Source organism: Chinchilla lanigera, unplaced genomic scaffold (assembly GCF_000276665.1).
Source record: "Chinchilla lanigera isolate Chin_1 unplaced genomic scaffold, ChiLan1.0 scaffold00093, whole genome shotgun sequence".
NCBI lineage: Eukaryota > Metazoa > Chordata > Mammalia > Rodentia > Chinchillidae > Chinchilla > Chinchilla lanigera.
The window spans coordinates 3,815,319-3,828,553 of record NW_004955494.1 but is presented as its reverse complement, the minus strand read 5'-3'; the positions used below and the strand labels follow the sequence as shown (position 1 = coordinate 3,828,553).

Sequence of the window (13,235 nt, the reverse complement as noted above, 5' to 3'; positions counted from 1 at the left end):
TTTTTTTTTTGAGACAGAGTCTTGCTATGTAGTTTAGGCTGCCCTTGAACTCACTGCTGTAGTCCAGGCTAGGCTTGAGCTCACAGTAGTCCTCCTGCTTCAGCCTCCCAAGTGCTGGGATTACAGGTGTGCACTACCATGTCTGGCAGGAAAAATTGACTCTCATTATTGATTAAATTTAAGGGTATATTCAACTCTGAATAACAATATAATTGAAGTAATTACATGATTTAATGTTTTATTGAACATGTTTGATATATTACTATATATGATTATATATTCAATTATAGCAGTATAATTGAAGATATTAGCATATAGCAATAATAACAGTTGAAGTAATACTAATACTTTTGTTTCTTTCCCATTCACTTTGAATCAGAAAAAACTCTTTCGTACAGAAGACCCATTTGATGATGATCATCAGGAGAGGCAAGAAGTGGAAATGTTGGCTAAGAAGTTTGAAATGAAATATGTGAGTATAATGAGCAGTGTTCACCAGGTAATTTTGTCCTCTTGTGTTTCCTTTCTGTCGGGGCTGGTGGGGCGGGCTTGTCACTACCCATCGTCTGCCTTATCTTCTCACAAGCTGAAGCCAAGGGAGAGGGCAGACGGGCAGACAGGCAGATAGGTTGGTGATGGTTGTACTTCAGTACAGTGCCTCTAGAGTCCAGGCAGTTAGTTTAATGTAATCATCTCCAGTTCTTGTAGCAGAACTACGGGTAAAGTAATCCTGATCACATTTTACAGGCGAGGAAACGGAGGCTCTGAGCCGTTAGTGATCCACGGTTACTCAGTGCCACAAGTAGGCACCACATCCGGGTCCATCTGTCTCTAATCCAAATAGGCTGTTACCTTAGTTCTCCTGCTGTAGTAGTTCGAAATCCTTCCTGACTCGTAGGAGTTGGAGAAAGTATCCTTCCATGCCCCCTGACATTTCTCAGTCAGACTCAGCCTGAAACTTCAGTGAAGCACCCTAGTTAATGTAGATGTTCACGTGCACTCCACGTTCTGTGCTACAATATGTTCTGTTCTAATGTAAAAATAATTCTAATTACTTGGTTGTCGTTTAACATTTTTTCCAAATGTTTAAAATATGTTGATGCTGTAGGAAACCCCGCTCCCCATGCCTTGTTTATCTGATGGCTTTAACTACTCTTAGCTAAACATAACCCAGCTGAGGAGCAAGACCACATATAATTATGCGGATCCCTTTGGTTCCTTTGTGAGCTTTGAAAATTGTCTCATAGAGATAGGCTATCAGCTCACACTAGCCCTGTCATTCATGTTGTCCCCAAAATGCGAGCTGGATTATATGTTTTTGTTTTTGTTCTGTGGTACTGGAGATTGAACTCAGGGCCTTGTGCATGCGAGGCAAGCACTCTACCAGCTGCACCCGAGCCCTCAAGCTGGATCGTAGCTGACACTTGCTCACCCCTTGTGGCAATTAAGACACTACTGAAGGTAAAAGAAATCTATGAGAATAGATTAGAATTTAAGTCAGGTTCTAGGTTGACTTTGCCACCTACTGATTGTGTCCTTTTGGTGAAGTTACTTAGCCTCTTTGGGCCATAGTTTTCTTATTTGTGAATTTGAGAGGTTAAAGATTTTTCTTTTTTCCTCTTTTTTTTTTTTTTTTTTGGAGACAGGGTCTTGCTATGCAGTACAGGCTGGTTTTTGAATTCATGGTGATCCTGCTTCCACCTTCTGAGTGCTGGGACTTGGGAGGCTGAGGCAGAAGGATTGCCTAGAATTCAAGGCCAACATGAGTTACATAGTATATTCAAGGCTAGCCTAAACCACATAGTGAGACCTTGTCTCAAAAAAAAAAAAAAGGCAGTAGCATTTCGGATGTGTCCTTTTAGAGATATTATGTTATCCTTCCCACATATTCTGTGTGTGTGTGTGTGTGTGTGTGTGTGTGTGTTTGTTTGTTTATTTATTTATTTATTTTATTTTTGTCTTTCTGAGACAGGGTCTCGCTCTGCAATTCAGGCTGGCCTTGAACTCACTTTGTAGCCTAGGCTGGTCTCAAAGTCCCAAGTGCTAGGATTACAGGCGTGCACCACCATGCCCAGATATATGTATATACTCTATCCCACCTTTTTTTTTTTGATCTTTTTTTGGGTTTTCTCTGGTACTGGGAACCGAACTCACGACCTTGCACTTGCCAGGCAGGCGCTTTGCCACTGAGCTAAATCCCCAGCCTCCCCCCTTTTTTTTTTTTTAATGTCTTTTTGAGACAGGGTCTCACTATGCAGTTCACGCTGGTTTTGAACTCACTTTGTAGCCCAGGCTGGCCTTGAACTCTTAAATGGTCCTGTTTCAGCCTCCTGAGTGCTGGGATTACAGGTGTGCGCCACCACGCCTGGCTTGTCCACCCTTTTTTATACAGAGTACAGAATCTCCTACACATTGTGCTTTTTGCTTTTGCATTTACGCATCTTGAAGGTGTTCTTTTTAATTCTCTCACCCAGAGCAAAGAGTTCTCCCCTCCTCTCTGCTCCCTTCTTTTTAAGGCTGCTTGCCATTTCATTGATGGAAATACCACAATTTATTTAACCAGTCCCCCAAATGATTCAGGTTGATTTTTAAAATGTGCTCTTACAAATAGTACCGCAGTAAATCACTTGGTAAAATTTCATAAGTTTTCAAGTTTATCTTCAGGACGGATTCCTAAGAGTAGAAAATTCAGGTCAAAGGATAATGTGTTTGTAATTTTCCTGTATATTAACAAATCCAGGGTCCACTTGCTGCAGCACTCTATTAGTGTGCTTTATTTGCCATAAGTTATTTGTTTGGTTTTTGGTGGTGGTTATTGGGTTTTTTTGGTCTTTTTTTGAGACAGGATTTTGCTGTACAGTTCAGGCTGGCAGCCATAAGTTATAAAAGCATGGATTACCCCGGGGATATAGCTTAGCGGCACAAGTGCCTGCCTAGCAAGCGCAAGGTCCTGAGTTCAATTCCCAGTACAAAATAAATAAATACAAATTTCAAAGAAAGCATGGATCAGACTTGTCCTTTGCATATGGGAAAATTCCTAGCATATGATCCTATGAGTAATGTGAGTCAGTATATGATGTACTGCCTGGGAATTAGCATTGGGTCTTACTGGGGAGCTCTAGAATGGTACCTGGCGTAGAAAAATCTATGTTCTGAAGCTGATATGCAAAACTGAGTTCCAAAATATTTGGATTTATCCAGGGTTTGCGTTGTTCAGGGATAAAAAAAACCACTTTGTTATAGTCCAAATTAATAAGCTGTGTTTCTTTTCTACAGTTTTGTTTTGCTTTTATCCTAATTAGACATTTAAAATACCCTACATCATGGAGATTTTATGAGCATCAACCTAAAAGCATACCATAAGTATTGTGAGATAGATATATAGATATATAGATATATAGATATATAGATATATATCTCAAAATATTTGGAACCATTTAAGAAAAATGCTAGGCCAAAGTGACCTGAGAGAAGATAACTTTTCTGACTCTGGGCCATCACAAAAGATCTCTTTCAAACAGTAGTATTCAAGGTAACAAATCAAAATGTCTTTGAAAATTAGTGATATCACAATAAGAGGGAGTATAAAATTATAAGAAAACACTATACAGCATATTGAATTTAGGGAGTTTCCGGTCCTGATCTGTCCCATTTTTATGGCCTATCCCCTGTTTCCTACTATGTTGCTGTTATGCTCAGATATTTAGCAACAGTTACTAAATGGTTTCTGGTTTTTGTTTTTTGGTGGGATAATGTAACTGAAATACTTATTTGTACTACACTATACTAAATTGATTGCTGTACATAAACCTTATTAATGAATACTTTTGCTATTTCTACTGCTCTGTAAGTTCTAAATTTGTCTTGCTGGTAAATGTTAGAAAGAAGCAAGTTTAAGTGTAAAGAGGCTCCCATGCCTTCCCCATTCCCAGTTAAGGCTCCAAACATTTAGGCTGAACGTCCCAGCTTCCAGCTCAGTTTCTGGATGGCTTCTAGATGATGTATTTTTTGAGGATATCTGTACTCTGCAGCAGGGAATGAAGTTCAGTTTAATAGACACAGATTTGTTCTAGCCTTCTGGGACATAGGATAACCTGTGGTGCCTGGAAGATTTCTCTTGGTGAAATCTGTTACCCCAGCTGTCTCGAGATATTATGCACCTAGAATTGGATACAAATGAGTGAAAGCACAATGCTTGGTGCCTAGTGGGGCTCAAGTTTAGACTGATTCTGACGAACTCCTGATAGGAAGACATATTTTGCCAGCCATTCGTTAACATTCATGAATCATTAGAACTTTTAATGTCTGCTTACTACACCCGCCTTGCACACTTCATTCTATCTGATTCAGAGCCCTAATAGCTTCGTACTTACCTTGAAAAAAGGATGAGGGTAGATTTGATGATATAAAAGTAATTCTGAGCTGCCTTATAAACAAAACAGTTGATTAAATGGAATAATACTCATTACTCACAGACAAATTATATTTTTAAAAGGTCTTGATTTTCTTCTGGTATGGATTATAAAATTGATTTTTGTTCAGGTATGTTTTAACAAATTCCAATATTTTAAAGATCTATAATTTCTGGTGAGTAACTTTTTCGCAATAAATACTACTCAGTTGAGTCTAAAGAAATACAATTTTGTACTTAAAATAATTACGGATTTTTTTAAAGTGCCCTCAAATGTGGTACCCATGCAAGTAGATGTTACGAGAGCATTTATATTCTTTTCCTGAGTATTTTCAAAATTACATCAGCTACTCATTATTAGTTGATCATACCTGCTGAGAGGTTAGGGCTTCCTTGAGGAATTCCTAGGGCCTGCTTTTCCCTTTTTTGCCCATATTATAGGTCTGGCCCCTAGGGTCAACTCAGTAGGACTTTAAGTGAAGGGGTTTATTTGGGCAAACCTGGCACCATCACCCTAAAAAGAATTTTCCTTGTAAAACATGAATACCTGTGTATTTGGGGTTCTGTAGACCAATAGTATAATATTACATATTCAGCCAACCTACCATAACTGCATCAATGGATTCAACCAACTGCAGCTCAAAAATATTCCAAAAAAAAGTAATTGCAGTTGTACTAAACATGTACATTTTATTACAGTCATTCTAAACAATATAGTATAACTACTATTTACATGTAAAAGTATGCAGGGGAAAGTGGGTAGGTTACATACAAATCTATGATATGTTGTCTAAAGGGCTGGAGCATATGTTTGAGGGATCCTGGAACCAATCCAGGATACCGAAGAATGAATGTAAAGCAAAAAGATAAAATAATCTTTTAAAACAAACTGGAAGAGGGTCGGGGTCTTAAATCAAGGGCAAGGGAGACTTCCTAGCTCAAGCAGTAGTTTATTGCAGTTACCAACTCTAACCACTTGTCAAGACATGCCCTTTTAATTCCATGGCCTCTTTGACCTAAATACATTTTCTTCACCCTCCTTCAATCCCTTTGGGACTGTTGAGAAGCAGCAGTTTGAGGATACTTGGGGTCTTACAGACATAAGTGGAGATTATAGAAGCCTGTGTACAGTACTGATGTGTTGAGGTCAGCTCGTGCCTATCTTTGTGCTGATTTCACACTTCTCTGTTTATGGGTTGAAGAAATTGGCATAGAAGTAAAGAGGTAAGGTTGTGGCAAGGCTGGTGACGATGGGGAAACTGTGATGAGGGGATGTTTTCTCAGTTGTGAGACTGGAGTCTTCCTTAGCATTTCGTGCTGTGCTTGTTCTGTCTGCCACAGATGGTCAGTGGGTGTTGGCTGTTAGTTCCCTTTACTGTTAGAGGCGCTGGAGGGTCCTCTGCTGAGAAGTGTCTTGTTTGTTTCTCAGTTTCGTATTACAGTGTAATCATACTGCACTGGCTTGAGACATCGACTGTCAGGTTAAGCAGGTACTAATGACTCAGTAAGTACTGCAGTATTCTGAGTCATAGTGAGCTACTCCCCAGACGAGTGAATTAAAAGGGGGTTCTTCATTTTAGATGTAGCAAAATTCAGGGGTTTTCTTGGAAATAAATTTTGATATTTATAAGATCTATTTAAAGTCTAAATTCTGTAATAACAACTGCAAAGGTCCAGAAATTTTGTCAGATGACACTGATTCTACTGAAGATTCTACTATATTTTTGCTAAGGATGCTGAGAAAAGACAGCAATTTCACATGAGTCTGTTCAGTCGGGAAGGCACTAATAGAAACTTTGGCCGATCTGTCTTGAGCTTCGTTAGGTAAAATTTTAATGTTTCTGTGTGTTCCTTTTTGGCAGTTGTAAAAAGTTTGATTCCATTTTATACAATTTGCACATCAGTGACTTCCTGCTTAGTTGGGGAACTGAGAATTGGAGGATAGAAAAGGAGAGGTATAGCAGAAGGCCGAGCAAGGGTCGTTTTTCCAGAGGCCAAGAGATGAAAAAAAATAGACTGAGGCTAGAACACTGTACTAGTGACCTTGATGGTAAAGGAAGGAACTGGAATTTGCTTGATAGAAAATACTTTGAGTCAGGTGTGGTGGTGTATGCCTGTAATCCCAGCACTAGGAGAGGCTGCGACAGGAGGATTGCAAGCTCCAGGCCATCTTGGGCAATTTAGTGACTTAGAAAGACCAAGTCTCAAATTAAAAAGGGCTGAGGATGTAACTCAGTGTAAAGGCCCTGACTTCAAAACCCAGTACTAGAAGAAAAAAAAAAAAGAAATACTTTGGCAAAAAGCTATTGGTAGAGCCAGGTCTGTAGCACCTGGGCTAGTTAGGTGTGACTTGAGAAAGCTGCTCAGGTACAGCATATCACACACAGGTTATCCACAGTTCTGTCCCTGTGCTGGGATGTAGGGCAGAGCCATGGGAGGGGGAATCTAAAAGTTGGGTCGTTTTTTGTTTGTTTTTTTGAGATAGGGTCTCACTCTGTAGCTCTGGCTGACCTTGAACTTGCTTATGTCACCCAGGCTGGCCTCCAACCTCAGCCTGCAGAGTGCTGGGATTTTGGATGTGTCCCACCATGCCTAGCTAGCATATGTTTTTATACTGGGATTGACCCCAAGGCTACACATACGTTAAACATGTACTCTACTGCTGAGGGATACCCCAGCCCATAACACATACTTTTGAGTTGAAGGAGTAGTTTAAAATAAACTGTGTAACTTAGTAGAATTATCGTGGTAAATATGATGAACAGTTTAAAAATTATTTTAGTATATTTCTAATATGACAGTAATATTTTGTAGAAAATTTAGAAAACACAGACACAAAAAAACAAAATTTAAGAGTATCCTTTAATGAAATTGAAAGACAAGGAGTATTCCCAAAGTCATTCCTGGATTCAGGCCTTATCTTGATTCCAAAAACCACACAAGGACCCAAATAAAAAACCTACAGGCCAATCATTTTAATGAACATAAATACAAAAATCCTGAACAAGATACTGGCAAACAGAATGCAACAGATCTTCAAAAAGATCATATAGTACAGTACATTACATAAATAAGAGTAAGGACAAAAATCATGATAACCTCAGTAGATACAGCAAAAGTCTTTGACAAAATCCAACAACCATTCATGATTAAAAACCCTAAAGAAAATAGGAATAGAAGGATGTTAAATCAGTTACCTGATTTATGACAGATCTACTGCTAACATCATATTAAATTAGGAGAAGCTGAAAGCTTTCCCTCAAAAATCAGGAGAAGGACGTCCACTGTCACCACTTCTGTCCTATACAGTACTCGAAACGTTAACCAGAGCATTTGGGCAAGAAAAAGAAAAGGGATATATATGTATGGGAAAGGAAGAAGATTATTATCACATTATTTGCAGATAACATGATCCTTTGCATAGAAGACCCAAAAAATTCCACCAAAAGACTCAAAATTAATAGCCAAATTCAGCAATGTAGCAGGATACAAAATCAACACAAAGATCTGTAGTGGTCCTGTACATCAATAAGGAATTCACTGAGAAAGAAACAAGGAAAACAGAACTGTTCACAGTAGCATCAGGAAAAAAGAATACTTAGGAATTAACCTACCCAGGCAGGTGAAAGACCTCTTCAATGAAAACTACAGTACTGTAAAATAAAGAAGTCCAAGAGAACATCAGAAAGTAAAAAGACATCCCTTGTTCCTGAGTAGACAGAATGAATGTTTTGCAAATGGCCATACTTCCAAGACTGTTTAATAAATTTAATGCAGTCCCAATCAAAATACCAATACATTTCTTACAGAACTAGAGAAAACAATCCTAAAACTCTCTTGAAACCAGAAGATACCTAAAATAGTGAAAGTGATCTTGGGTAACAAGAACAAAGAAGGTGGCATCGTAATTCTAGATTTCAAGTTATACCACAAAGCTACAGTAATAAAAACAACGTAGTACTGGCACAAAAGCAGACATGTGGATCGCTGGAACAGAATAGAGGATACAGCAACAACCCCAGGCACATTCAGTTATCTGATCTTTGATAAAGGGACAAAAGCATATGCTAGAAGAAAGACAACCTCTTTAATCAGTGGTGCTGGAAAAACTGGCTTTTCACATGCTGGAGACTGAATCTAGACCCATCTCTCTCACCATGTAATAAACTGAAAATGGATCAAAGATCTAAATGTTAAAACAAACATTTAATCTGGAAGATAAAATAGGTAACTCTTGAAGTTGTAGGCAGGGAGTTTCTGAACAGAATCCCAGTAGCACAAGAAGTAACACCAAGAACCGACAAATGGGATTATAGCAAAGTAAAAAGCTTCTGCACAGCAGAGGGAACAGCCAGCAGAATGAAGAGACAGCCTACAAAATAGGAAAATATTTTGCCAGCTACTTCTTTTTGTTTTGTTTTGTTTTGTTTTTTTGGTTTTTTGGTTTTTTCTCCGGTACCGGGAACCGAACTCACGACCTTGCGCTTGCCAGGCAGGCGCTGTGCCGCTGAGCTAAATCCCTAGCCCCTGCCAGCTACTTCTTGAACAGCAGACTAATAACGCAGATTCCATCTTACCCCAGAAAGAATGGCCATCATCAAGAAATCAAGTAATAACAAATATTTGCAAGACTGTGTTGGAAAATGAACCTTTGTACATTGTTCATGGCAGTGTAAACTACTGCAGCCATTGTGGAGCTCAGCATGGCGATTCCTCAGGAAACTAAAAATAGAAATTCCATTCTACCTAACTGCTGCCCTTCTAGGTATCTTCCTGAAAGAGTTCAAGACCTATTACTGTGATACATGCATACCCTGTTTATAGAAGCATAACTCATAGCTAAATATTTGAACTAGCCTGCATGTCCACCAACAGATGAACAGTCAAAAGAAAATGTGGTATTTATATGCAGTGGAGTACTTCTTTGCCATAAAGAAGGATACATTTTAGTCATTTGTAGGACAATGGCTGCACCTTCAGGCCAAAATGTTAAATGAAATAAATCAGACATACAGGCTTAGATATCACATGGTTTCTGTCATATGAGAAACCCAAACATAATTTTTTTTTTCTTTTTGGAGGCAGGGTCTCATTCTGTAGCCCAGAGTAGCCTCAAACTTGCAGTGATTCTCCTGCCTCAGCCTCCTGAGTGCTGCGATTATAAGCATGCCCCACCACCCCTAGTTCCAAAGCATAAATAAAGAGCAAATAAAGGATAAATAACAGGAAACAGGGAGCTAGATCTTTTGTAGATGGGAAGGGGACTAAGAGATGAGGGAGAGGGAGAAAGAAGGGAAGGGTATGTGAAAAAAAGCAAGATGTTTTTGTGTGTGTCCCCGCTTCCCATGGTGACTGTAATCACGGGCTGCAAACATGAACTAAAACAAATTTCTTAAAATGTAAGAGTGTTACAGTCTTTTGGCAAAGGCTTCAGATTGCTTTGTAAAAGAGTTTAGTTGATACATTCTTTTTGTTTTGTTTTCCGGTACCGGGAATCGAACTCACCACCTTGCGCTTGCCAGGCAGGCACTGTGCTGCTGAGCTAAATCTCCAGCCCCTACTTGATACATTCTTATCAGCAATGTTTAAGCCATCCTGGTCTCCATTCCTGTAGAATTTGCAAATTTATAATTTGATAGGTGAAATTAGTATCATACTTTAATTCCTTTTGTTTGATTTATCGTTTGCCTTTTTTGTGTTTATTTTTGTACCAGGAATTGAACTCAGGACCTCATGCTTGCCAGGCAGGTGCTGCGCCACTGAACCCTGGCCCAACCCACTGATTTTTAATATTGCTTTTTTTTTTTTTCATTTTGAAACAATACTGTCTACCAATGTTTATTCTTACATGCATGCCATAGTTATTCTAATTCCCATAACTCAGACCCATGTGGCAGGCCTCAGTTTTACTAGTTTTATCTATGGGTTTTTATACATTCCTTAGTATCTCTCTCCCTCTCCCACATTTCTCTCTCAAGTAAAACTGTCCCTCATATATTTGCCTGCTTGTGTGTAACTTTTTCTCAGTAGAAATATCTCCTAGAAATATCTCTTTTCTTCCCTGGACTTCTGATTCTCACTGTAATTCTATAAACTAGTGAACAGGTCCTAGTTTGCAGACCTACAAAATAGGCGCACACATGCATGTTGTATGAATGTGTGTATATATACTGCGTGTGTATACGTATGCATGTGTGTATGTTTAAGGTTGCCCTAGTATTTTGTAGGAGGATTGTTCTAACATTTTGCTCTCAGTGGCCTTAATGTAACAAAATAAAAGCATTGCCACACTGTGTTGGTCCCCAGCATTTGAAACTTACCTAATTTGTAGTCTAAAATATGAGGAGAGGGAGAGGGAGGGAGAAAAGGAAAAGGAATCAAGCCAGTGGGTGGGATGCACTTGAAGTCCTACCTGCTCAGGATCCTGAGGCCAGGAGTTCAAGGCCCTGCTTGGGCAATTTAGTGAGACCCTAACTCCTTTTTTTCAAAATAAGTAAACAAAACATGGGGCCCACTATTTTATGTCTCATGATACTGTTTCTCTTGGTGATGGTTTAGTTTTTGTTGTTTTGTTCTCTGAAAAGCATACAGTAGAGTCGTAGCTTTATGTGGGGTTAGGTTTTCAGCATGGATATATAATGCAGACACAGCATTAGTCAGAATTACCTTCGCACGTTACTCAGAAAGGGCCAGCAGAGCACTGAAAGTCCATTGTCACCGTGTCCTGCCCTCTCACACTGACTGTGTGGAGCAAATCACTGTTTCTTTGCGTGAAAACAAGATGAAGTGGTCAGCTTTTATGTAAGAGCCATGTTTCATAAAGTGCGTGTAACCATCAGAATTCGGCTACATCGGGAAGTGTGTGCTGAGAGAAGGCAGCCAGGTGAGGGCAGAGACTCACATCACCCAGCCTTCTCTGGAGCTCGCTCTGGCTTGCAGGTAGCTGCCAGTAGCTGTTGGGCGGCAGCATCCTTCGTGCCCTTTTCTCACCTTTTTTTTTTTTTGGTTTTTCTCCAGTACCGGGAACCGAACTCACGACTTTGTGCTTGCCAGGCAGGCACTTTGCCGCTGAGCTAAATCCCCAGCCCTCGTGCCCTTTTCTCTACTGTCCTTTCCCACAACTGCCCCACCAAAAGAAATTGGGTAGGATGCATTAGAAGGCAGCGTAGAGGAAGTTTAGCTGGTTTTTTAGTCAGTCCAGATATTCAACATGAGACTTAGAAAGACTGAGCTAACACATCTGTTTTAGTACAGAAGTGCCCCAGGCTGTTTAAATGCTTATGCCAAGCTTTTACAGTCTCCAGGGTACATGTAACATTGTACATCTGTGATATCAGGAGTTACATTGTCATCAGCCAGAACCCGAAGGCTTTCTGTGAGGTATACCCTGAATAATGGATCCACATCAGTGCTTTGTTTTATTTTGTCATTGTTGTACTATTTTTAAATGTTTATATGTTTAAATGAATTATAGATTCAAAAGAAGTTACAGATATAGCAGACCTTGTGCTCGTCACCCAGCTTCTCCCAGTAGCAATGTCTTATGTAACTGCAGTCATCAAAACAAGGGACTTGACATTGGCACAACACAACCAACTAGACAACAGTCCTCACTTTGAAGTACTTTTTTGAAGTACTTATTTTCATATATTATACGTATGTCCATATATATCATTATATGTTATTAAAAAAATAATTTTAGCTGGGTGTAGTGGTTCATGCCTGTAATCCAAGCACTGTGAGAGGCTGAGGCAGGAGGATTCCAAGTTCAAGCCGTCCTGGGCAATTTGAAGCTTAAACCATCTCAAACAAACAAAGAACAAATAAAAAGTGCTGGAGATGTAGCTCAGTGTGAAGGCCCTGGGCTTAATTCCCAGTACCTCAAAAAAAAAAAAAGAATTATTTTATTTTTTTCACTAGAGACAGATTTTTATCTTCAAAGAAAATTATTTTTATTGGTATATGCAGGTATACATCATGATCACATTCATCATAAGGAATTTATACCTGTAGATGATAGTATAACTTGATTCTCCCCCCCCTCCATTTACAAAAGCTTTGTTTCCATTTTTTCCTTTTCTCTTTTTTTTTTTTTTTTTAACTTTCCTTTTCTTTCTTTTCCCACTCCGCTCTCCCTTGTTCTCTTTCCCATTTGAAGATTTTCTTTCTATTTCACAGTATCTGTTGTAGGGCCGGGGATTTAGCTCAGTGGCACAGCCCTGCCTGACAAGCGCAAGGTCGTGAGTTGGATTCCCAGTACTGGAAAAAAACAAAAAAAAAATATTTGTTGTACATCTTGGTCCTTATTTATACTTTTGATTTCTCATACCAGAAAAACATTGCGGTATTTATACATGTGTGTTTGATTTATTTCACTTAAGAGTATGGTCTCAAGGTGCATCCATTTACCTAGAAATGTCTCAAGTTTATCCTTCTTTATGGCTGAGTAGTACTCCACTGTATAAAAAAATTACATCTTTATCCATTCTCCAGTTGATGGGCATTTCTGCTGTTTCCAAGATTTGGCTGTTATAAACTGTGCCAGTATAAACATGGGTGTGCATATATCACTGTGGTATGATGCTTTTAATCCAGGAAGATACCAAGAAGGGGAATAGCTGGGTCAAATGGGACCTATACTGTTAAGTTTTTGAGGAATCTCACACTGATTTCCACAGTGGTTGCACCTGTCTGTACTCCCACGAACAGTGGAGAAGGGTTCCTTTTTCCCCACAGCCTTGCCAGCATTTGTTATTGGTAGATTTGATAATAGCCATTCTTTCTGGGCTGAGATGGAATCTCAGAGTTGTTTTAATTTGCATTT

General features: G+C 39.2%; 1 protein-coding gene across 7 annotated transcripts in view; it reads left to right on the top strand.

Annotated features, from left to right (window-relative positions):
* Positions 1-379: 379 nt before the first annotated feature.
* Positions 380-13,235, top strand: part of Ubn2 (ubinuclein 2) — a gene marked incomplete at its 5' end in the record, with an annotated part of 93,761 nt that continues 80,905 nt past the window's right edge. For 5 of the 7 annotated variants that reach the window (XR_001231311.1, XR_001231312.1, XM_013504949.1 and 2 more), the window contains 1 exon segment: positions 380-499. Coding sequence is in view for 5 of the 7 variants with exons in the window: in XM_013504949.1 (XP_013360403.1) it covers positions 380-499 (120 nt within the window). 7 annotated transcript variants of the gene reach the window in all.